General features: G+C 48.1%; 1 protein-coding gene across 1 annotated transcript in view; it reads left to right on the top strand.

The window, feature by feature from the left end:
* Window positions 1-25,426, top strand: part of tenm3 (teneurin transmembrane protein 3) — a 55,633-nt gene extending 30,207 nt beyond the window's left edge. Inside the window, 43 exon segments of the mRNA XM_057034507.1 lie at window positions 593-787; window positions 1,449-1,649; window positions 1,825-2,010; window positions 2,860-2,886; window positions 5,997-6,143; window positions 6,330-6,460; window positions 6,545-6,633; window positions 7,371-7,490; window positions 7,808-7,940; window positions 8,006-8,134; window positions 8,209-8,340; window positions 8,420-8,555; window positions 9,524-9,667; window positions 10,604-10,675; window positions 11,216-11,393; window positions 12,830-12,850; window positions 13,769-13,893; window positions 14,117-14,224; window positions 14,516-14,670; window positions 14,833-14,934; window positions 15,203-15,376; window positions 15,471-15,530; window positions 15,966-16,128; window positions 16,205-16,343; window positions 16,476-16,581; window positions 17,220-17,362; window positions 17,443-17,621; window positions 17,704-17,808; window positions 17,998-18,128; window positions 18,718-18,887; window positions 19,228-19,354; window positions 19,578-19,775; window positions 19,864-19,923; window positions 20,366-20,710; window positions 20,787-21,031; window positions 21,103-21,284; window positions 21,367-21,569; window positions 21,685-21,795; window positions 21,876-22,018; window positions 22,093-22,217; window positions 22,726-22,856; window positions 22,939-23,356; window positions 23,359-25,426. Of these exon segments, the coding sequence (XP_056890487.1) occupies window positions 593-787; window positions 1,449-1,649; window positions 1,825-2,010; window positions 2,860-2,886; window positions 5,997-6,143; window positions 6,330-6,460; window positions 6,545-6,633; window positions 7,371-7,490; window positions 7,808-7,940; window positions 8,006-8,134; window positions 8,209-8,340; window positions 8,420-8,555; window positions 9,524-9,667; window positions 10,604-10,675; window positions 11,216-11,393; window positions 12,830-12,850; window positions 13,769-13,893; window positions 14,117-14,224; window positions 14,516-14,670; window positions 14,833-14,934; window positions 15,203-15,376; window positions 15,471-15,530; window positions 15,966-16,128; window positions 16,205-16,343; window positions 16,476-16,581; window positions 17,220-17,362; window positions 17,443-17,621; window positions 17,704-17,808; window positions 17,998-18,128; window positions 18,718-18,887; window positions 19,228-19,354; window positions 19,578-19,775; window positions 19,864-19,923; window positions 20,366-20,710; window positions 20,787-21,031; window positions 21,103-21,284; window positions 21,367-21,569; window positions 21,685-21,795; window positions 21,876-22,018; window positions 22,093-22,217; window positions 22,726-22,856; window positions 22,939-23,356; window positions 23,359-23,693 (6,524 nt within the window). The 3' untranslated portion in view covers window positions 23,694-25,426.

Genomic DNA, 25,426 nt, shown 5'->3' with positions numbered 1-25,426 from the left:
TGATAATAACATCCTGTAACACAATTTTTTGAAGTGAGGTTCTGAGGGAAGATGGACGAGGGGAAATTGATGAGTGGAGAGGAACCACCACAAGTACTTCCTTCAAGGATACAAACTGAGAGAAGAAGACGCGGCGTAAAGCTTTTTTTTTGCACGGATGTTCAGTTCAAACAGTCGTTTATCATTTCAGGTACATTCTAATGCGTTTTAATTGCTTGATCGCGTGGGAGTAGTCGCAGTTCTCGCGTGGTTTTGCGGCGGCCTCCAGTGGGCGAGGGTACGCGCCCTCGGTCGCCCCCTCATTCGCAGCGACAGACGCTTCTCGTGAAAGTTGGCCGTCAGGACGGTGTCGGGCCTGGTTTCCTTCAGGATGCGTAGAAACATTACCACAAAGTTCCATCTTGTTTCTCACTGGAGACGCCCGAAACTCCATCTGGAGGCTGTCCCGGCGTCCTTTACTAAGGAGAGACGTCGGTCTACACTGTCTACTGTCAGGAAGCTGGTTGGGAAGACTGATTACCAGCCCCTCTGGTCACATTAGGAGCTTCCCTCCACTTTAGTGGTTGAAGTGTTTTACTGCTTTGTGTTCCAGTGGCCTGTCCAGTTCTGTGCAATGGTAACGGCCAGTACTCGCACGGCCGCTGCCAGTGCTACAGCGGGTGGAAAGGTATGGAATGTGATGTACCAGCCAACCAGTGCATTGACATCCACTGTGGAGGACACGGGATCTGCTTAATGGGTGCCTGCATTTGCAATACTGGTTACAAGGGTGACAACTGTGAAGAAGGTAAAGTTGATTACTTGTTTCCTTATTATATTATATATATATTTTTATATATATAATGAACATTTGGCTTCTTTTAACAGTCAATAGCGAGACTGTTTCTTAACTGAGACTTTAAATGATAAAAATGATCAACAGGAACACACTCGTGCTTTGTAATTGATTGTTAAATGTCATCAGCATTGATTTAACTTGCCTGCATTGATGCACCAGCCCAAATTCCAGGGAATTACGCTTATCGTTAACCATACATACAGATCAGGAATAACATTATGACCACTGACAAGAGTAAGGAAGAGCGGTGAGCCGATGCACTTGTGGAGCGAAGGCCGGCCCGGGTGGTGCGAGCCAACAGACGAGCTCCTTTAGCTCAAAATGCTAACAGCACGTGAATAAGGAGCAATAGAAGAAGACGTTACGTTCTCGTGGAGGCTCCAGCTTCAACCTTTGAGGGATCTTGCTGCCAACATCTTGGTTCCAGACAAAGCAGTCCATTCTTTGACTAGTCAGCGCTGTTTTTGCAATGGGACCAACACAGCCATAGTCAGGCGTTCGTAATGTTACGCCTCATATGTGGAGCAGTGTTTTAAAACAAGTTAGTTAGCTAGCTACTGTATGTGAAGCGATGCTTAACTCTGTCTCTTTTCTTTCACCTGTCCGTCAGTGGACTGCATAGACCCCAGCTGCTCATCCCACGGCCTGTGCATCAACGGCGAGTGTCACTGTCAGCCCAGCTGGGGCGGCGCTAACTGTGAGATTGCCAAGGCCGTGTGTCCCGACCAGTGTTCTGGTCACGGCACGTACAACACAGACACCAGCACTTGCACGTGCAACCAGAACTGGACTGGACCTGACTGCTCTATTGGTTTGTCATTTTTAACCTTTTGTATAACAGCGTTACTCTATAGCTTTTTTTTATTATGGTTTCTGGAATACGCACGTGTTGTTTGTGTTGTTTATATTGGAGGACAGCCAATAGGAACTACCGGTTTCGTACAAACCCTTTTTTTCCTTTTTCCCCCGACCTAATTCTTCAACAGAGGACTGTGACGTGGACTGTGGTAACCACGGTATATGCTACAGCGGTGTGTGTCGCTGTGAGGAAGGCTGGAGCGGAACGCTGTGTGAGCAGAGGTCCTGCCATCCGCTGTGCAGCAAGAATGGAGTCTGCAAGGAGGGAAAGTGTGAGTGTGACCAAGGATGGACGGGAGAGCACTGCAACATTGGTGAGTTGCCAAGACCACGAGCACACACGTGCACACTGACACATAATGCAGACATGGACATATTATCCACCAAGAAGACTGGGGGAGACGCAGTGTTCTCAGATCAAACATGACCTCACAAGAGGTCGATCGGAGACGAGTTGGTATTTTTAGCAGCGATCCGGCTAACACGCTAACACACATGCTAATGGCTACTCATGTGATGACGTTTAATGTTAGAGTTTACATTTCCTGAACTTCTGTTGATTGACAGCGCCGTTGAAATTGTTTTCCACTGCTGAACTTTGAGATAATACAGTGTTAGAAAACATTAATAGGTGCATCCTGTCAGTGGGTGTCTGATTTTAGCCACTAAAAATAGTTTTTGAGCCTTCCTGCTCGGCGCTCTCTCATTGGCTGTAGCCGTTGGTGTCGGGCAGATCAGAACTCCTGTCGCCTGTTGTATCGACTCCACACGTTGAGGATCGGGGTTGGGCGCCTTTATTCTGCCCCCCCAAACGTCCGGGGTAGCAAATCGGAGGCTAAACCTCCCCAAGTGTTGCCCCAGCTAAAGGGAAGCACGTGCAACGTGGAAAGGCACTGAACCGGATGCTTCTTTCTTATTTTGCATAACTCCAGATGTTTATTTTCACCTACAGTTTTGGAATGTTTACGATTGTTAAATATATCAATGATTTATCATCAGCTGAAATAACAATGCCCCCTTAATGAGACCTTTCTGATTATTATAGAGCTAAAAAGTGCACAAACACCGTAGATCCATAATGGTTCCCGCATTCAACCTTCTGACCTCACCGCCTACTTTCCGTAACTGTTCTTTCTTTTTTCTTTCTGTCTTTCCTTCTTAAGCACACAGTCCGGACATTAGAGTGAAAGGTACTGTAGTCTTTTCTCCCTCCCGTTTTTGTCTTAGATGTAAGATATAGAAAACTATATGGTGACCACAATGACGCAAATATGGATAGACTTCGGAAACACTAATGCTGAAACGTCTTTGCAAGTCATCGGTAGCATCAATCAGGCACTCGCCAGGCAGGGGCGGACCTCATTTTGTTTATTTTTACCATGTACATTTAAATTCAACATGCTTTTAAAAGGTTTCCACCCTTTGCAAACTTCTGTCCAAGCGGAGAGGAGACCGTGGACTCCGTCCTGCCGCTTGTGTCCGAGGTGTTTTGCTTTCTGTCACTCCGCTCAGCCCGGGACTATAGGCGAGGGTGAGTCGGGAGCTTTATGAAGCCAACAGAACCACATCATCTGCAGCGCACAGACCCGATCCTGAGGCCGCCCAGCTTGACCCTTCACACCTGGGACGTACCTAGAAAATCGGACGTGTCGGACCCCCTCAGGAATACCCAAGGGACGTGGTAGACCGTATTTTCAGTTCCACAAAGCACATGTAGACTTGTGGGTCAAACCCACACGCTCCCTTCAGCCTCCCCACTGAGGGACTTCAGCTGTGAAGCATCCAGAGCTGTGAGGAGCTCCAGGAGGACCTCATAGACCCCAGGGCCTTGGCCCCACAGTGCTTTATAACCACCTGGACCCTGGAGAGCCCCATGTTCCATGACCCTGTTTCCTCACTGGGACTGAGAACTTCCACGGATTCGCAACATTCCGAGCTGAGGTCAGCATCACCCCATTCCCGCCCCAAACAGTGTTGCTGCTTCCCCCTCCTCACCTACCAGATGCTGGACCAGAATCTCCTAACCACCCAAGAGCTGTTCCCCGTGACCTCACACAACTCCAACTCCGTTTAGCTGTACCTGGACGTTGAACTTTGCCATCCTTTATGGGATTACCACTCTGAAATCTCTGAAGAAGAGAGCCAGAGAACACCGGAAAAACAGCTCGCATCATCTCGCTAATGGCGTATTTTTTCCCCCAGCGGGCTGTAACGTGGCGTAGATGTCTGTGAAAGGGGGGAGATAGACTGTGACAATCTCAGCCGTCGCTTCTATCGGTTCCGGAGTGGCGCGGTCCGAGATAGCGCAGTTTCATTACCGTAGGGTGATTATTGGAGATGAGGTCGCTGATGGAACAAGCAGGAGAGTTTTCTAACTGCTGCAACACCGATAAGTGAGGTGGACGCACTTTTTTTTAAGCTTCTTTTCGCTAAAGGAAAATAAACTACAAACCGACTAATTGGCTGGATATCGCCGTCATCTTCCTGAAATTCCTACTTTAGCAGTGTGCACGCCGCCACCCCACATGCATATGATAAGATTCTCATTTTTAATACAGTTTCTCAAATTTAACACTGGGTTAACTTGATCTCAGACTAATTAGAAAGTGACTTTCTTCAATAATTATACGATCCGGTGTTAATTGGATTGAAAGATGTTGATGAAACTGTCAGGCGTCGTGGGCACTTTAACCACGTTTAGTTGTACGGTATTATCTCTAATGTTTTCTACAAAGTTGTCCCCGCCGTCCTGAGCCGGCGCCGTCCTTCTCGTCTCCGGACTCCATTGTCATGTTCATTTGAGTGTATTTGGCAGTGCTGCGTTTGAGTTGATTTACCTTTTCCCTTAATTTCCTCCCTCTCTCCCTTGTGCCCTCTCCTATTTTCAGGATTTAAAGGTAATTAATCCTTAAGTCCTAACAAGGGTGGGGTGTCCCATCATTTCATCTGCACCCCTTTTTCTTGCCTTTTCTCTCCAGTGTGTGTGTGTGTGTGTTCTCAGTCTGTCTCTTTGTTGTGTTTTCACATGGATTTTAACCAATGACTCTGCACATTTCCTCGCCACAAGCTCCCTACTCAGGACACCTTGCCCTCTTTGTCATGGTTACGGCTGTTTCCCCTCAGACGTCGTTTAATTTGGCCTGACAGAATCTTCTGTGCTCAAAACCGTTTAGGGAACAAGCGTTCCTGTGGCTGTTTCACCGACTGTGATTTGTGTATATGCTGATTGAACCAGTGCTCCCGTTTTGGCGTTGTAACCTTAGCAGTTCATGTGAAAGTACAACCGTCCCTGTCAGTCTGTAGTGGAACCTGTTGATCTGCCTCACTATTTATCTGTTTTTCAGCCTGTCTGTCCATTTAGCTGTAAAGTCATGACACACACTTAAATATACATGTCATAGTTTAATGCTTTGTTCTTTTTAAGGGTTTTTGTTTGTTTGTTTGTTTGTTTGTTTGTTTGTTTTACTGGAGCTACTGACAGCTAACATTTGTGCTGATGCACCCTTTTTAAAAAAATATTATTTACAAAAAGCTTCTGAAACAGCGTTTATTACACCTGGAAGTGTTTGAAAAATGATACTTTTTTATAGGTAATCATCCATCCTTGAGATCGGAACTGTTCTCTCCCGCAGATGCCATAAAAACCCTCCAGGCACAAGTCGGAATTGGGATATCAAAAGTGACATTTAAGAAATAATAATGCTGGTTTCATTTTTGGGAACGATAGCATTGATGAGAATGAACTGAGGCTTGTCCTTCTCATCATGCTGACTTTGATTTGAGCAGCCGAGCGAGGAGAGTTTTCCTGACTCATTCCTCTCAATGATCCCCGTTATCAACTCGATGGATCGGGGGGAAATGATTGGAATGTTCCTGTCGTACCCGCAGCCCACGTAAGCTAAACATTCCATAGGAAGGCTGTAATTCTAACAAAGCATCAGCAAAATATTTCCAGCAGGCCTGAAAATTTACTGTCGTATTACATTCATAATTTTTCCGGTGTCTGTTCCCCAACATTCACAGCGTAGATTATTCCCGGATGCGGTCCTAACCGGGGTTACGCGACACAATGATTGGATCGACCTTTTAAAACCTGCCTGGGATGATTCGAAAATTATGTTTCAGAACCTTTTTTAAAAGAAATTCCAAAAACGTTGGCATAAACATTTGAAATAAATCAAGTTTTCGGGTGTTATTGGAAAAGAAAAAATAAATTGTTTCACACTTTTTACTGTTAAAACCAGCCTGGATCCTTCGACTCAGTCACATCCAGAAACGGTTCTTCCTTCCTTATTCCCAGAGGGTTGTCCAGGGTTCTGCAACAACAATGGGAGATGCACCCTGGAAGCCAGCGGATGGCACTGCATTTGCCAGCCAGGCTGGAGAGGGGCCGGGTGTCACGTAGCCATGGAAACGCTCTGCACTGACGGCAAGGACAACGAAGGAGGTATGTTAAAGTCAGGATTTCTGCTGTATAGCCGCGGTTAGCTGTTAGCTCTCCGATAAAGGCCATTAAATCTGACAAGCTACTTAAGAGATTTAAAAGAAGTAGTGGCTCCGAACGACTGAAACACATTTTCCGGTGATGTCTGTGTCATCCCAGCAGTCACTTTTCAGATCTCTCCCGTTTCAGATGGCCTGGTTGACTGTTTGGACCCCGACTGCTGTCTGCAGCTTTCCTGTCAGAACCATCTATATTGCAAAGGATCTCCTGATCCGGTGGAGGTGCTCAGTCAGTCTCCGTCTTCATTAGATCCTCAGCAAGTAAGAAAGGGACACAGGAGTGCGCTCGCCGTGTGCTGACTAAGAGAGAAGCATCAAGCACCGTTCTCGTTGTGTTTTCCTCAGGCGGCCAGGTCGTTTTATCAGCGCATTCACTTTTTAGTTGGACCCGAATCGACCCACATCGTCACCGGAGACAGTCCGTTTAATAAAAGGTAACCACCTGACTTTGCTGATGCACCTCACTGTTGATGTGGGATGAGCTGGTTGGGAGGATCTGGTTCACATTCACAACATGGAAGACCTCACGTGAGCTTCACATCCACAACATACCTCCCAGTACCTCGTAGACCTACTGGATCTCAGCATCCTACTGGATCCTCAGCATCTCCTCTTAGAAGAGGAAGCTTAGGGATCAGCTGATCCTCTCACATACAGCAGGACAGTCGGACCCCGAGAGCGGTCTCTTCACCTACATTCGTTGTGCGTTAGAGGGTCCTATTTTCCCATTTTAATCTTCTCATTCTATTTTTAGATCATTTGATTCCTCAATCTTCCTCACAATCCCGTAGTGTCGCGCTCAACGCCGAGGGCCGTCTGACGAGGGCTTCAGGGGCTCGTTGACACCACATCATCGTACCCGCCTCGTTTTATGCCTCTTTGAATTACGCTTTTATAGCTTTAGGTTTTTTACAATTTTTACAATTTTTTTTTACTTTTGGGGGGAAATGTTCTTCACATCTACACACCAAGGATGTGTTTTTTTCTTTTGTGTGTAAGGTATAGAACTCTGCAGCTGTATTCATGCACCTCTCTCTCTCTTTCTCTGTGTCTCTCTATCTCTCTCTCTGTCTCTCTCTGTCTCTCTCTCTCTGTCTCTCTCTCTCTGTCTCTGTCTCTCTGTCTCTGTCTCTCTGTCTCTCTGTCTCTGTCTCTCTGTCTCTGTCTCTAGCCTGGTGTCTATAATTCGAGGTCAGGTATTGACAGCAGACGGGACACCTTTGATCGGAGTCAACGTGACATTTGTCGACTATCCACAATACGGATACACCATCACCCGCAAGGATGGCATGTGTGTAACTCTTCATTTAAATCCCCAAATCCTTTCACCTGATTTGTTTTCGCATCTTTGAACATCCCAGCCACCGATGCTTTAGCCTCAGGGGCATTTCACATTTATGAAGCTCACGTCTCTTTTATAATTCACACTCGTTGTGCTTTAAAACAAGTGCTGTACGTTTCTTTGGAGATGCTAATTTCCCTGATGGACACCCCCTAAAGGGATCAATAAAGTACTCTTGAATCTTGAATCTTGAAAATGTGACCGTAGGTGACTATACTGATAGCATGCTAACGCTAACTTGCATTTTTCCTGTTACTGACGCAAAGGTTTGATCTTCTGACGAACGGAGGCGCCTCCCTCACGCTCAGCTTTGAGCGGGCGCCGTTCCTCAACCAGTACAGAACCGTGTGGGTGCCGTGGAACGTGTTCTACGTGATGGACACGCTTGTCATGAAAAAGGTGAGCAGCGCCCGGCCAGGAGAAAAAGGTTTAAATGAACCAACTGCTTATTCTTCTCTCTTCAGGAGGGGAACGACATTCCGAGCTGTGACCTCAGCGGTTTCGTCAGACCCGGTCCCGTCATTGTCGCGTCTCTAGTCTCCAGGTTTTACAGAAGCGCAGCCGGGAACGGCCCCATCGTACCTGAAACACAGGTAACATCTATCCCTCTTCATATGCCTGCGTTAATTACAGGTCTGCACGTGTTGATGCATTTCTTCCGCGTCAGGTTTTACAAGAAGAAGTCTTGATCCCAGGCAGCGATCTGAAGATGACCTACCTCAGTTCCAGAGCTTCAGGGTATAAACCCGTCCTCAAGGTCGCGATGACACAGTCCTCCGTGCCCTTTAACCTGATGAAGGTGAGACAACATCTGAAGATATTTATAAAACCATGTGACACCCCCAAAAAAAAAAAAAAAACGCTCCCGGTTCCTCCAGGTTCATCTTATGGTCGCAGTGGTGGGTCGGCTCTTCCAGAAGTGGTTTCCTGCACAACCCAATCTATCCTACACCTACATCTGGGACAAAACGGACGCTTATGGGCAGCGTGTGTACGGCCTGTCGGAGGCAGTGGGTGAGTTCAAGTCGTCGTTAGCTGAGCACCCCGATGGCGCCGAAGCCGCTAAACTCCCTGTGAAATGTTGCTTTTTGCCATTGATTATTTAGTCGATTCCTTAATCATGTGGAGGTTTCGGGTTTGTCTTGCACCCTGCGGACAGAACGCAGGCTTCCTCTCTGTAAGCAAACTCATGGCCCCAGTTTAAGTGCCGAGCGCCGCTCCCATATTAGCGAACAGCTGCATTTCCACAGCGAGCGCCGCTCCGCGTCTCTGGAGCGCCCCAGAAGAACCACGGCGCACCGCTGAGCCGGAGATTCGCTCCAGTTCTATTTTCCAGCCACTAAGCTTCCAGGAGTCAATCCCAACGCTCGGATCGCAACAAACGCACGCAACAGCCAGTAAATTTCACAATACGACACAATAGGATACGGACTCTGGACTGGAAAATCTTTTTTTTTTTTTTTTTTTAATTGCATCACTTCTTGTTATACACATAAACGAGGCTCAGAGGAACGATGGACGAGCAGACATTGATAAGTGAAGCGGAAATACTTGACTTGACATCACACAAACTGTTACAAACCGAAAGGAGGAGGAGATTCTGGGGTCAATGTTGAGTTCAGCCATGAAGTTAATGATCATTTCAGGGACTTTCTGATTTACGTGAGGCGTTCTGGCATCGTTCCCTGGTCTCCCTCACCTGGAGATACACGGCTGTCGCTCCAATTACGGTTGTGGGGCCTTCGGTTGACGGCGGCGGTTTTCAGATGGGTGGGGACTGCGGCAGGTTGCTCAGGGTTACGGCCATTTATATGCATATTTGCTCTAATAATAACAATAATGTTTAAAGGGGGATATTTGTGTTTGGGTTGGTTTTTGTCAGCGAAAACGCTGTTGATGTTGAAAATAATTCAAGTTTATTGGCTCCTGTGCGTGCGTGTGTGTGCGCGCGTGTGTGTGTGTGTGTGTGTGTGTGTGCTCAGTGTCGGTGGGGTTTGAATATGAATCCTGCCTGGACCTCATCCTGTGGGAGAAGAGAACGGCCACTCTACAAGGATACGAGCTGGACGCTTCCAATATGGGAGGATGGTCGCTGAACAAACACCATATTTTGGACGTGCAAAGCGGTGGGCAGCGATTACATGTGTGAAATGTTTGCACCATTATGGAGGTTGCATCCCTATTTTTAAATTTAGAAATCCTTTAGAAATGAGTAGTAGAAACTCTATCTTAGACTTTCCATGAAGGAAATAATTTGAAATTGAAATTATCCTCATCAACAACTGTAATAATAGTAATAACGACAGGTTAACGATGCAATGAGAAATATTGCCTCTTTTCTAAAATGAAGGCCGTAGGGTGGCTAACCAGAATTAGATGCACATTTATTCACACTGTGTTTACACCTAGCCGCACCTCTGTCACCACGGCTACAGGATAAGTAAAGAAACGGAGCACACTCATATAAACCAATATCGGCGAGCAAACAGCGAGGCCGATGTTGAAGGCTCCCGATGTCGTTCAGAACTCAGTTTAAACACGTTTTTGATGCTGCTCTAATCCCCGGCTGACATTACAGCTGCTCCAAATTGGTGTTTCTTTTATCAATTTAGAAGGTTTGCTGGGTTACGGTGCATTTAAATGCCACAATAACGAAGGTAGATCCCTCCATCTTCTCTACTAAAGTAGAGATTTGAGGGACAATAGTTTATAAATGCCATAAAATGTTCATCCGGCTCCTCTTCATTGAGGAATGTCAAAACGTTTGGCTGTTTATGAGCAAACTAAGGGAAAGAATTCTCAGAGTCACACTTGAGTTTATTGAAAAATAATAATAATAATACATGCTCATAGTTGGCAGGTTAGATATAATGCTTTATGATTCAGCTTCAGCTGGAAGCATGTGCATGATGTCATCTATGCGTGATTATGATACCTCATAAATAACAGTGTGATGAATCTGAATCCTACATTTATTATCAGCACTTCTTTCTGATATTTGAATGCTACTGAAAACATGTGGGAGCCATCTTTTTGTCCTAAACTGCTCTTTATGCTCCCAGGTATTCTGTACAAGGGCGACGGGGAGAACAAGTTCATTTCCCAGCAGCCTCATGTCATCAAAAGCATCATGGGTAAGTTAGTTTGTTTATTTATTTCTGTTGATTGAGCAAACTAACGTTATGAAGTTACATCTGAGACTGGTCCCCGTTCTCACTTGCTGCATAATCCGGAATAGTGTTGATGGCTGCTGCGGTGGGCTGCAGCGCCCCCTGGCGACTCAGGGAGGAATAACGCTGAACCCAGGGGGTCTGTGTTAATGATGCAACCTGATAAATGGCATAAAGAAGCGTGTTAGGGTTATTTGTTTATTCATGCAGTGAGTTGGTGTTTCCATCACCCCACGCGCTAAAACTAGCACATCCCACCTGACTGGCTGCGCTAAAGCTAAAGGAAAATTGTCTGTTTTTTGTAATTCTATGTTTGAGCACAACCAGAGCGAGAGACTTCACGCTGCGGCCGAGGATGTAAAGCTGCTAAAGCCCCAGTTTCTCTATGTCAGGAAGAGAGAAAACACGCCGGATTATGTGGATCTTTGCAGCGAGCGATGGATGGAATTTGTCTCCGCGGGTGTCTTGCTCTTGTTTTTGATTGAGTTGAACCTAATGCTGCAGGAAATGGCCGCCGCCGTAGCATTTCCTGCCCCAGCTGTAATGGGCAGGCAGAAGGCAACAAACTTCTGGCCCCCCTGGCGCTGGCTTGTGGAGCTGATGGCAGCGTTTTCGTGGGAGACTTTAACTACATCAGGAGGATCTTTCCCTCCGGGAATGTCACCAGTGTCATGGAGCTGAGGTAAGATTGAGCGGCCGGCCGGCTGGGAACTGTTTTTCTTGATTTCGGCTGGTTTCGTATCTGCATAACACACTGAGACAACGTGTTGTCACTTCCTGTAAGGTCTCCTTGAGTTGTTTTTCTTTCTTAACTATTTCTATAACCTTTGTGGATTGCCGGGGAGCGGCAGTGGCGGCGGCGGCCTCTTCAGCCTGCGCACAGTTGGTCCTTTGGATCAGCCGAACAGGGACCTGTAATGTAAATTCACCAGAGCAGATCCAAGGGCGGCCATTCCTCGAGTGCGAGGGTGGATCCACACTAAGCTCCAACTTCAAATCTTCTGAAGAACAGAAGCAGAGTCGTCACACAGAGAACAAGGACGACATGATTAGAATACAGAAACGTAGGATCTGACACAGGGGAGCGGGGAAGCCGACTGCTCGATAGCTTCGCAGGACACAGAGCTCACGGGAGTGTGTATAATGAGGATAAAGGAAGCACAGAAGACAGGACGAACCAGCTCCCTGCGCATTACACACACACATCAACATCACAGAGCAGAACTCCGAAAGGCCGGGACCTGGCAGCTCCTGATTAATATTATTATTATTATAGCGTTGCCTTATCAGAACAAATGGCAGCTCCTGATTAATATTATTATTATTATAGCCTTGCCTTATCAGAACAAATGGTGTCTTCATCAGTTATGGCTCCTGTTTTCTGTATTTTGACGCTGACAACAGAACTTGGAATCTCCGTTGGTCGGCTTTGATTCCCTGAAATCCCCGAACGTGCCAGGCAGCCAGCAGATCCCTCTTTAAATGTCATCTCTGAGTAATCTATCAGTCCGGGTGTATTTGTACGCAGTTCGCTGCGAGTCGCCGCTGACTCACTGGCTGACGTCCGTGCACAACACGCTGGCATTCCTCTGCTCCTGATCTGAGCTCTGCCTCCAGACGGATGCTACCACGCTGCCCAGAGATTAAACTCACACGTCCAGGAAGTCAAACTGGCTCAGCGGGACACCACGGTGATTGCGAGTGGGTTCTTGCCGGACGACGGGTGCGACGAGGAGGCAAATGTGGAAACAGCGGTGGTTGCTGGTGACCACGGACCATTTCCCCTCCTCGCTCTGTCCGCCTCAGTAGTTTTGGGTGTTGCCCCTCAGCAGTTGCTCAGGTCACACGGCTCCTCCAGGGTGTCCAGACCTGCCAGATTACTTGATTATTGAGCTGAGATTTTGATTTTCTTAAAGAATTCTGTTCCTAACCGTAGAATAGAGACGCCTCTCTGGTCCGGTCCCCATATTTACTGATACTGAACTCTTAAGCTCACTCAACCCCTATTTATCACTGATTAATGTGCTGCTCGATGTTAAGTTTGGGGATCAAAGACCTCAATATCTACTAACACTGTTTCTTCTCTACTTTGCTTTATTTGCCTGCATTGTTTGAAAGAAACAAAGATTTCAGACATAGGTAAGAGCTATTCATCTTTTTAACCCCCACATTCCCTTTGATATCGTTGACTGGCGTCTACAGGCAGAGCGCTGTGGCCCAGGTTGTGGCCCAGGTTGCTCAACAGGTTCTTTCTGACGCCACATCTTCCCTTGTGGTTCTTTTATTGAGCCCCTGTATTCAGACAGAAATGGTCTCATTGACGTTTCATGAATCACACGGAAACCTTTTGTTGGCTCCGAACGCCTGGTGCTGCCCAAACCTCAGCAGGAGAGCTGAGAAAAGCTTTGTGCTTCATGGAGAGTCCACAGGAAGTTTCAGGAGAGGGAAGCTTGAGACGGGACCGCTAAGGAACCCGTGATTAGTCAGGAGGTCAGAGGCTTCCAGGGATGAGATAATAGGCCTGGGTAATAAGAGCTGAGATAAATGAGTCTGCTTAAGGCTTTTCTAGAAGATGTTTTTAATGTTAATGAACTCTCCCTAAAGTGTGTGTGTCCTTGTGTTTGCTGCATACTGAGTACCAATATCTGCATTCTACTAGCAAAGTGAGGACATTTTGGCTGCTCCTCACAACGACTGTTTTAGGCTTGAGACCTGGTTTTAAGGGTGGGGTTGGAACTGGATCGTGGGGGTTCGTTGGGATGCTTTGGGTCAGGACAAGAGCTGGAGAATACATTATGCCTATGAAAGACCTCACAAAGATAGAAGTGCAAGGATTTGTGTGTGTTTCTGGAAGGTTTCTTCTTATGCATCAATTTAATCTTTAAGTGGTGTTACATCGTTATCCCTCCCCCTCCTTTTCTCACGAGTGCTCAGGCTCACATGTTGTTCACAAGCCTTCAGTCATCGCAGCCATGATGCCACTAAAGTCGTCAATCATTCCTGTGGTTCTTCTTCTTTTGACCCCACCCCCCCACCCCCCCGTCCCCGTGTCAACAGCAACAACCCTGCTCACCGGTACTTCCTGACCACCGACCCAGTAACCGGCCGACTGTACGTGTCAGATACAAACTCGCGGCGCATCTACCGACCCAAGATGCTCAGCGGCGTGCGTGACCTCATTGGTAAGAATTCAACTCTCTTCCTCCCGTCGGTATGATGCATTAACGGGGCTCCTGCTGCTCGTTATCGCCGTTTCCCCAATAAATGGTGGTAAAGACATCGTTTAACACTCCACTTTCCATGGTTCAAACATCACCGTTATCCAGCAGGCAGACTCATGTGTGTGTGTGTGTGTGTGTGTGTGTGTGTGTGTGTGTGTGTGTGTGTGTGTGTGTTTGGCTTCAGGCAACGCAGAGGTGGTGGCAGGTACGGGCGAGCAGTGTCCTCCGTTCGATGAAGCGCGATGTGGAGATGGGAGAAAAGCCACAGAGGCGCAGCTGCTGGGACCCAAAGGTAGAGAGAGAGACAGATAATGCCCTCGATTAATTACTATTAGCAAAGCTGACACGGGGGGAACTAAAACTCAGAAGAAGAAGAGCTGGGTGCAGCATTCCTGGGAATGGATCCGTTCGTTTGGCTGGGAGAGACCCTTCGCTCCTTTCAGTCCACCCCTGCAGGATACCAGATACTATTCCCCAAATGTTGAGCTAACCGATGGTGGTTAGCTGGTTGTTGCGTCTGGTTTTACCCGCTGAGCCAATAGGACGAGCGGATTCAAGTAATCAACTCTTCTCCGGGCTTTAGGGGTCGCCGTCGACCGAAACGGTCTGATCTATTTCGTGGACGGGACGATGATCAGGAAAGTGGACCTTAATGGGATCATCTCCACGGTGCTGGGCAGCCACGACCTGACCTCTGCTCGACCCCTGACCTGTGACACGAGCATGCACATACGACAGGTGCCGTGCAACATAATACCAAAAAGATGGAATTGTTAAGTTAGTAATCAAAGGTCAGCGCAGCAGGGACCTCGTGTCCCAGGTGACGACAGACGCGCCGCCATTCACTGCCCGCGACCTTTGACCTTTTGACCCTCTCCCACCTCTGCTTCTGTTTGGCAGGTCCGTTTAGAGTGGCCCACGGATTTAGCCATAAATCCGATGGACAACTCCATCTACGTCCTGGACAACAACGTTGTGCTGCAGATCACCGAAAACGGACAGGTGGCGTTTCGTTTGTTTCTTTTTTAGTCGTTCAAATCAATATCACAACACACATAAAGGGAATCAATCAATAAACCCGTCTGAAACAGGAAGCACGTTTGGTTGTTAAGGCTGTACTGAAGTAACACAGTCAGGAGCGGCTCTGCCCCCCCCCAATGACTCTAATCAGGAACCTATTGCAGTAAAATGGATGGCTGGTTTGGTAACACCCCTGTGTGTGTGTGTGTGTGTGGTGTGTGTGTGTGTGTGTGTGTGTGTGTGTGTTCAGGTCCGTATCGTGGCAGGGCGTCCGATGCACTGCCAGGTGCCGGGGATCGAATACACCATGGGGAACCGAGCGGTCCAGACCATGCTGGAGGGGGCCACAGCTATAGCCTTGTCCTACAGCGGCACCCTCTACATCGCAGAGACCGATGAGAAGAAGGTCCACCGCATCCGCCAGGTAACCCGGTCCAGCTCGGGCTCACCTGCGCCTTTTTAGCCCGTCTTATTTCATCCGGATGTTGTAAAATATGCGAAACGTCGTGACCCAACAGGTGTCCACCGATGGAGAAATGACCCTGATCGCCGGAGCGCCGTCTGACTGTGACTGCAAGGTGATTACACGGTTATGGCTGCTCGTTAACGGTTGCACCTGCTTGCTTGTTTTCCTTTCGTACTTTTCTCAATTCTTCCACGAGCTCGCAAAAGAAAAATGTCAGCGAGCGCTAAAATAAGCGTGTAGGACTCAGGCGCGTTAGAGGCTGAGGTAACGTCAACCTTCGTCTTAAGTTCCTGAAGGAACCGCTGTGACTTCCTGTCGGAGAGGAAGTTGATCTCGGCCCTGGAGCAGATGCAACTTGTGAGAATAAGGAAGCATTTTTGTTCATAATAGACTCTAAGAGATGAATGAGCGTGTGGATAAAACCTCCGCTCCCTGGAGGTGGGTGTGGATGTCCAGGGAAGCAGGGGGATCCTCTGGGAGGAGGAATAAAACGGCGTTGATGTGGGAATCCACTTCCACGCGTCACTCTCCTCCCTCTGTCTTGCAGAACGACGCCAACTGTGACTGTTATCAGTCAGAAAGTGGCTACGCCAAAGACGCCAGGCTCAACTGTCCCTCCTCGCTGGCCGTGTCTCCGGATGGGACGCTCTTCTTCGCCGACCTGGGAAACATCCGCATACGGGCGATTCAGCAAAATCGACAGACTGCCGGTAGGTGTTAAACCAACAGAAAAAAGGATTGACACGTGCACTGTTTCGGCCTCACCGCCACGCCTCGCGCCTCCAGGTTCGCTCCCGTCCGGCCTCGGGTCCTATGAAGTGGCTTGTCCCACCTCCCAGGAGCTCTACGTCTTTGACGTGAACGGCACTCATCAGTTCACCATGTCGCTCGTCACCGGAGACTATATGTACAACTTCAGCTACAGGTCGGTGGGTGGTCAAAGGTCAAGCATCACTAGAATATAGCGTGCACTAACTCATATCCAGTATATAATGTGCACACGGAGTACTCTTGTAAAAGTTCTGTCCGTTTTTCTTGTGCGCTATCTCATCTTTAGCAATGAAGAGGATGTTACCGCGGTAACGGACAGCAATGGAAATACGCTCCGTATCCGTCGAGACACTAATAGGATGCCAGTGCGAGTGGTTGCCCCTGACAACCAGGTGAGACGATTGAACACGGTCTTTTTGAAAGTGGCATTCGTGAACCACTAATGGTCATTTTGCGCCATCTAGCGGTAGAAAGTGGGATCACTGAATTTAATATAAAATAAAAATTAAATATGTAATATAACAGCCCAATATGTTTTTAAAACCTATGATTTTTCATTCTTTTATATAAATAAAGGAAATGAGACTAAATTAAGTCGCATTAAGTGCAAGTGTTATATTTCAGTTCACACTTACCTGCTCTTTTAATTCTCCAGTATAATAATTTTTACTTTATATTTTAAGCACAGTAAAGTTTTATTCAACATTTATAATATATGTTGTTTAATAATTAAGGACAATTTTTGTATAATATTTTTAAAAAATGTAACTTTATTTTTCGGTGCAATACATTTAAATAAAATATTTAGTTTTCCTTTCTATATTTAAGCAGTGTTAAAATTCCCACTGTCCATTTGAGATGCTGTACAGGGGCTGATGGTAATATGAAACATCCATTCAAATAAACTGTTAGTTTCAGGAAAGTTTTTTAAATACTAATAATGCTGTGTAAAACCTGGCTGTCCTGAATTGATCCTGGCTTTATATTCATAAGGCTCTTTTGCCCTGCTGTGGGTTTCTGCATATTTTAGGTCATCTGGCTAACCATCGGGACCAACGGCTACCTCAAGAGCCTCGCAGCTCAGGGCCAAGAATTGGTCTTGTTAAGTTACCATGGCAACAGCGGCTTGCTGGCAACCAAAAGCATTCAGATAGGCTGGACTACCTTCTATGAGTGAGCAAACACGTATTCCACGTAGTCTCCTGTTGAAACTCTTCTATCGAGGTCGGTGACAGACAAACTTTTCCTCGCAGTTACGACAGCGAGGGCCGTCTGACGAACGTGACCTTCCCCACTGGGATGGTCACCAGTCTCCACAACGACATGTCGTCTGGGGCCGTCGCCGTGGACATCGAGACTTCTGGGAGGGATGAGGACGTTTCCATAACAACCAACTTGTCCTCGGTGGATTCCTTCTACATGCTGGTGCAGGGTACGGTGTCCTGAGTCGTTGAAGTCGAGTTGCCTTCATGTCTTTAATCCTCAACAGTTTTCTCTGTCCTTCTCTCTTGTAGACCAACTGCGTAACAGCTACCAGATGGGCAATGACCACTCACTACGAGTCGTCTATGCAAATGGGATGGTAACACACTACCAGACGGAGCCTCATATACTAGCAGGTATGCTACGTTACCACGGGAGCGTTTCCTCGGTGCAAAGTAACACAAGCAGCTACGTTTAAACTGCAAATGTCTGCAGAAATGTTGCTACATTCATTCTCTCATTTAAACAGCTACGATTTAGACATTGAAATCAAAAACAGTGTAACACAGCAGAGGTATCAAGGTGTCGTCCACGCTCTTTGGCAGGCGCTGCTAATCCAACCGTGGTCCGGAGAAACATGACACTGCCGGGAGAAAACGGCCAAAATTTGGTGGAATGGAGGTTCAGAAAGGAGCAGGCGCGGGGGAAAACCGTCGTGTTTGGGAGGAAACTCAGGGTGAGGATTCACCAGCTCGGGGGACAATGAAGAAAACTCCAAACCTGTCAAATAGTTATGAAACTTTAGAAATAGGAAGGAAGTACCTGGACTTCAGAGCCTTTGCATGTCCCTTCAGGGGTTTTATTAGATTATTTTATTTTCTTCCTCAGCCCAGAGTCTTATGCATTTAAGCTGATTGGAGTGAGCAAATATTCCATTCGACATTGGCCCTTATCTTTACTGAACACACTGGGTCACCATTTACAATCTTTGTGTTATAAAGGGTAAAATTGGGGATTCTGTTCTTAATGAGTATATTATTATCACTTTCATGGTGAACACTCTAAATACACAATGTGAACATTAACACTGCACTTAAATATCTGAATAACTAATTTCATCCCATCCTATTGTATGTTTTTAAAATTCATATTAATTCTGTGATTCGTCCACTAGAGGGAGCCCTACTAATAATATTCTGCAGGAAACGTCTGAAATTATTGACGCTTTAGTACACAAACTGGAATAAACTGGTATCATTTGACCACGCTGCCACTCCCAAACTTAAATGACTTCAGACTGACTATTTCCCTTTGATCCGTCGCAGGTGAACGGAAGGAACCTGCTGTCAGTGGATTATGACCGCTCCCTCCGCACAGAAAAGATCTATGATGACCACAGGAAATTCCAGCTGAAGATCATCTACGACACCCAGGGCCACCCAACACTGTGGGTTCCGAGCAGCAAACTACTGTCAGTTAACCTGACGTATTCCAGGTAAGCTGTTCAACATTCCAGGCTATTCCATGTATACAGATCCAAACACACATTTTCTGTTGGAAGAATGAAAGAATACAGGCACAAACCGGCAAACTCAAGTGCTTTTTCCTGATTATTAAGGTTTATTTTTTGCCGTTCTGTTGACTCGGCATCTTGTCTTTTTAGATTAATAAAATGTCTTGATTGTTCTGGTTGAGACAGAATCTGTCTGCAGGAAAAAGGTTCTGATGGAGCTGTGGTTAAAGGCTTTCAGGATAATGGGTTCGGACTTAAAGGACTCCAGTTACAGCCTTAAAATGTACACTCTGCGTGTGTGTGTGTGTGTGTGTGTGTCCAGTACGGGACAAGTGACAAGCCTTCAGAGGGGTCCAACAACGGAAAAGTGGGAATATGACAGCCAAGGAAGGATTATTTCCAGAGTCTTTGCAGATGGGAAGACGTGGAGCTACACTTACCTGGACAAGGTACCGACTAACACAGACTAGGTAGCTAAATAAGGAGTGACCTTAGATCATAAAGTAGCTGTTATAGGGAAACTACGACATCTTCAATGACCTTACCCTTTCAAAACGGAGCGTGTCGAGCTGTGGTGTGAAATGCATTGGTTTGTTGCCATGGCTACAGAGATGCTCTAATCTCCCTGCCAGTGTAATGTCGCTAACCCGTGTGTGTCTCTGCCGGTTAAAGTCCATGGTGTTGATGCTGCACAGCCAGCACCAGTACATCTTCGACTACGACGCCGGGGGCCGCCTGGCGGCCGTCACGATGCCCAGTGTGGCCCGCCACACCATGCAGACCATCCGATCCATCGGATACTACAGGAACATCTACACCCCTCCAGAGAGCAACGCTTCTGTAACCGTGGACTACTCCGAGGACGGCCAGGTGTGTCTGTCAGGGACCGATGAACAGACTGCTGGATAGATTCAAACACCAAACGGACCCTAAAGTTCTTCTTTCTGCTTTGGTTCAGCTCCTCAGAGTTTCCCACCTCGGCACCGGCCGCCAGATACTGTACAAGTACCGGAGACAGGTAAATCAAGTGTAAGGGTAAATGTGAGGCAAGAAGTGTCTCTAAGGGTAAATTTGAGGGTAGAGCCTCCTTAAATATACCTCTAGATGTATATTTAGGGAAAGTGGTGTCTCTAAGGGTAAGTTTGAGGGAAGAAGTGCCTTTAAGGGTAAATGAGAGGGAAGAAGTGTCATTAAGGGTAAATTTGAGGGTAGAGGTATCTTTAAGGGATATTTAAGGAAAGTGGTGTCTCTAAGGTAAATTTGGGGGAAGAAGTGGCTTTAGGGGTAAATCTGAGGGAAGAAGTGGCTTTAAGGGTAAATGTGAGGGAAGAAGTGTCTTTAAGGGTAAATTTGAGGGAAGAAGTGGCTTTAAGGGTAAATTTGAGGGAAGAAGTGGCTTTAAGGGCAAATGTGAGGGTCGATGCGTCCTGAACAGTCATGACCTGTTTTCCTTCCCTCAGAACAAGTTGGCTGAGATCCTTTATGACTCAACGCGGGTCAGCTTTACGTACGACGAAATGGCGGGCGTGCTCAAGACCGTCAATCTGCAGAGCGAAGGCTTCATCTGCTCCATCCGGTATCGCCAGATCGGCCCTCTGGTGGACAGGCAGATATTCCGCTTCAGCGAGGACGGGATGGTGAACGCCCGCTTTGACTACACCTACGACAACAGCTTCAGGGTCACCAGCATGCAGGCGGTGATCAATGAGACGCCCCTCCCCATCGACCTCTATCAGTTTGACGATATATCGGGGAAGGTGGAGCAGTTTGGGAAGTTTGGAGTCATCTACTACGATATCAATCAGGTGGGACAACGTTACCAACCAAAAACGTAGCGGGTTCGTGACAGTGAGGGAAACGCTGGGGGTTTGTCTTTCGCAGATCATCTCCACAGCGGTGATGACTTACACCAAGCACTTCGACCAACACGGCCGCATCAAGGAGATCCAGTACGAGATCTTCAGGTCCCTGATGTACTGGATCACCATCCAGTACGACAACATGGGCAGGGTCACCAAGCGTGAAATCAAGATCGGGCCGTTCGCTAACACGACCAAGTACGGTTACGAGTACGACGTGGAGGGGCGGCTGCAGACGGTGTCCTTGAACGAGAAGACCGCGTGGAGGTGAGGCGTCTGCGACGAGCGGCGAGCGTTCGCGGCGTGCTGGTGCTGACCGGGATCTCCCCGCCTTGCAGGTACAACTACGACCTGAACGGGAACCTCCACTTGCTGAACCCTGGCAACAGCGGCCGGTTGACGCCTCTGCGTTACGACCTGAGGGACAGAATCACTCGTCTGGGTGACGTTCAATACCGGTTGGACGAAGACGGCTTCCTGAGACAGAGGGGAGCTGAGATCTTTGAATACAACTCCAAAGGTCAGTGTTCCTCATTGGAGCAAGTGTTTATTCACGCAGTAGCGGTCACGTGCTCCATAAAGTCAAACCTGCCTCGATTTAGGCCGTCTAGTCCGGGTCTACAGTAAAGCCTCCAGCTGGACCATCCAGTACCGCTACGACGGGTTGGGGCGACGGGTGGCGTCGAAAAACAGCCTGGGCCAGCACCTGCAGTTCTTCTACGCTGACCTGAACTATCCGACCAGAATCACCCACGTCTATAACCACTCCAGCTCCGAGATCACGTCTTTTTACTACGATTTCCAGGTGGGAGCGCCGGAAAACCCAACGCTAACGTCTGACACTGAAGGCAACATCATCAGATTGAGTTTTCCTTGGTGTGTGTGCGTGTGTGTGTGTGTGTGTGTGTGTGTGTGTACAGGGTCACGTATTTGCCATGGAGCTCAGCAGCGGAGAGGAGTTTTACATAGCGTGTGATAACACTGGGACCCCGCTAGCTGTCTTCAGCAACAACGGACTGTTGCTGAAGCAGGTACGTGCGTGTGTGTACGCGTGTGTGTATCCTGTTGTGTGGCACCGCCCGTCAGTTGGTTTTTGCACACGTCCCCACAGGTGCATTATACAGCCTACGGGGAGGTTTACTTTGATTCCAACCCGGACTTTGTGCTGGTCATTGGATTCCACGGAGGCCTTTACGATCCGCTGACGCGACTGTTGCATTTCGGGGAGAGGGACTACGACATCCCCGCCGGGAGGTGGGCGGGCTTACGCACTTCTTCGGTCCGCCTGTCTCGCTTGTATAATGATGATGTCCCGATGTCTCATCCAGATGGACGACCCCTGACATCAGCACGTGGACCCGCATCGCTAAAGACCCCCAGCCCTTCAATCTGTACATGTTTCGGGGGAACAACCCCATCAGCAAAGTTCATCACGTCAAAGAATACGTAACAGGTGAGATGTTCCAGTCCCACTTTTAGGAAACTTAGATGTGGTTTGAAAATGATAATAATAATGTGAGCCTGGTCTACATCACACGTCCACCCTGATGCAACACTCTCAGCCTGTCATTGCAACCTGCAACTGTCCCCACACGTCTCCAGAGCTCCACCATTGTCCCTAATTCTGTCCCGTCCAGCACTGACCCACCTAGAGAGGCCCAGCATTGCTACAGAGCGGAGGATGGGGTTCAGGGTGTGTGACCTGCAGCCTGAACGTTGGCAACGCCACCATCCATCTGTCCCCTCGCGTGTCCTCATGTCCTCCTCGGCAGCATGCGCACATATTACCCACCGTTCTGTGAGAGCGCTCCATAAGTTAGCACCTTCACGTCTGCTGGAGCTCCTGCTGACTCCCACACATTCTTCTCGTGCTCGGTCTTCCTCCCCTCCGACGTCTTCTGCCATGAATCGCTCTGTCCTGACTCTCCCCATCTGCTTGTCTCCCCCCCCCCCCCGCGCAGATGTAAACATCTGGTTGGTCACGTTTGGCTTCCACCTCCACAACGCCATCCCAGGGTTCCCCATTCCTAAGTCGGACTTGACGGAGCCCTCGCTGGAGATGAGAAAGAGCCAGCTGTGGGACGACCTGCCCGTACGTACGGTCCAAAAATGACGTTCGTGGTCGCTCACCGTTGCCGTCTCCTCGCCGACAGAGCTGTTTTTTCCCTCCTCAGTCTATCACAGGAGTCCAGCAGGAGGTGACGCGGCTCTCTCGGGCCTTCCTCTCCTTTGAGCGGATGCCAGAAATCCAGCTGAACCACCGACGGTCCGACCAGGACAAAACCTGGCTGTGGTTCTCGACCGTCCGCTCGCTCATCGGGAAAGGAGTCATGCTGGCGGTGACCCAAGGCCGCGTGGTGACCAACGCGCTCAACATCGCCAACGAGGACTGCATCAAGGTGGCGGCGGTCCTGAACAACGCTTTTTACCTGGAGGAGCTGCATTACACCGCGGAGGGACGCGACACGCACTACTTCATCAAGACCAGCCTCCCGGAAAACGACCTGAGCGCGCTGCGGCTCACCTCCGGCAGGAAGTCGCTGGAGAACGGCGTGAACGTCACGGTGTTCCAGTCCACGGCCGTGGTCAACGGCAGACGCGGCGCTTCGCCGACGTGGAGCTGCAGCACGGGGCTCTGGCGCTGCACGTGCGCTACGGCACGACGCTGGATGAGGAGAAGGCGCGGATCTTGGAGCTGGCGAGGCAGCGGGCTCTGACCAGCGCCTGGGCGCGCGAGCAGCAGCGCGTGCGGGACGGCGAGGAAGGGGTCCGCCTCTGGACGGAAGGCGAGAAGAGGCAGCTGCTGAGCGGCGGGAAGGTTTTGGGCTACGACGGCTACTACGTCCTCTCCGTGGAGCAGTACCCCGAACTGGCCGACAACGCCAACAACATCCAGTTCCTGCGTCAGAGCGAAATAGGGCGGAGGTAACACAGCGGTCCGCCGACGGACGGGTCGACCCGCCGATGTTTCCTCTTCGAGGACGACCGAGTTCTGTCCGACGTAAACGTTTTAATGGCTGCGACATTTCGGTCCCCGGCTGCATGCCTCCCCCCTCTGTCTGATGAAGCGCTGCAGTCACGCAGCAGTTCTGAACTCGGGACCGTTGATTTCAGCATCGGGTCGGCAGGACCAGATGCCCCCCCCCCCCCCATCGCTTCGGCCTACAGAACCTTTCGCTGCTGTGGATTCTGAGCGAGCAACAAAGCAGGACACTTTAAATGCCTGTTTTGGGGGCTTTTTTTTTTTTTTTAAACATCAGAAGGTGATATTTAAAAAAATGTTTACAAATCATTACATGTACTTTACTAGCGTCACTATAGAAATACCAGAACCGACCCAGATTTAACCACCCGTGAAGTGCAAAAAAAAAAAAAAGGAATTTGTTTTTTTCTTGACTGCTTTATCCCTGTGGGGGGGTCACAGGGAGGCTGGGCAGGATTGACCTCTGGAAGAGTCACCAGCTCATCGCGGGGCCCCATGTGAGCATTTGGGTTAAGCATCTTGCTCAAGGGCACCTCGGCACTGCTCTGAAGGTGTTTTGTCCACACCGGGTCTTGAACCAAGAACCCTCCACTTCTCAGCCAAGTCCCCCGACGGAATGAGCTACCCCCACCTGTTTTAAGTTACTAAGACTCACTAATTTCACCATGGTAACAGCAGCAGCAGCCTGACACGCCAGGCGCTCCTGATCCGAGCCGCGTGTGGACCAGGCTCACCTGGTCCTTTATTTCTGCAGATGCGTTTTAATTAATGGTTAAGTGTCGCTTGCAATAGAAACCAGTGGTGGGACGTGTGCCCATGGGGGCGTGAGTAGAAATAAACCATCGCTTCATTTGCTTGTTTCCCCTCAAAAGGGACGGTCGGTCAAATCAAAAACCCGTTTGCACCTCGATTGTGGGTCAGTGTTCTTCATAGAGGGGTTTTTTCAGGTGGTTGAGAAAGTGGGGGAAAAAAGAGAGAGATAGTTTTATGGTCTTATTTTGATTTTGTTGGGAAGGTTTAATCTGAAATGCAGATCTTGTCTAATTTTCATAAATCAATGTACAGTGTTTCTACGGCGAAGAATAAAAAAATACTTGAAAAAGTTTTTATGTGTTTTTCACTTGAAAGCACCAGTGAGTATGGTGCCAAAATGTAAGAAAAAGGAAATGTGTCACATGACCTGTTTTTGTATCCATATCACCCCCCCACCCCCCCAGAAGAAGGAACCTTGGAGAAATCTGGTCATTTGTCCTGTCAGACGCGTTTAAAACTTTACTGTATCAAAGGCTTCTCTGTATTATGAAGGTCAGAATCATTAATGATGCGCCTTTTAGTAGTATGTGTGGATTATTAGCAGATGTTTATGTTTGTGTGTTGTTCACCTGGTTTAGGGGTTTAAAAAAAAAAGGTCCTTGCCTCCGTTTTTAACGAAGGAAATGGGTTTTCCTGCGTAGGTTAACTAGGAATAAATCATGGAGTTGAGCGAGAGCATGAGATGACAACGTGCCATGTTAGGTATGGAAAAACAAAGACATATCAGCTCCAGATCATGCCATGACGGTTGTTTATTGCATTTCTCATCCCATCATGACGATGTACATATATGAAGAAGCATCTTACTGGCTTAGGGTTTGTTTTTGTTTTTTTCCCAAAATAAAAAAATTCATTTGCTTCAAGTA

This window comes from Takifugu flavidus, chromosome 6 (genome assembly GCF_003711565.1).
Source record: "Takifugu flavidus isolate HTHZ2018 chromosome 6, ASM371156v2, whole genome shotgun sequence".
Classification (NCBI taxonomy): domain Eukaryota; kingdom Metazoa; phylum Chordata; class Actinopteri; order Tetraodontiformes; family Tetraodontidae; genus Takifugu; species Takifugu flavidus.
The sequence above is the reverse complement of the archived record's forward strand: the minus strand, read 5'-3'. Positions and strand labels throughout refer to the sequence as shown.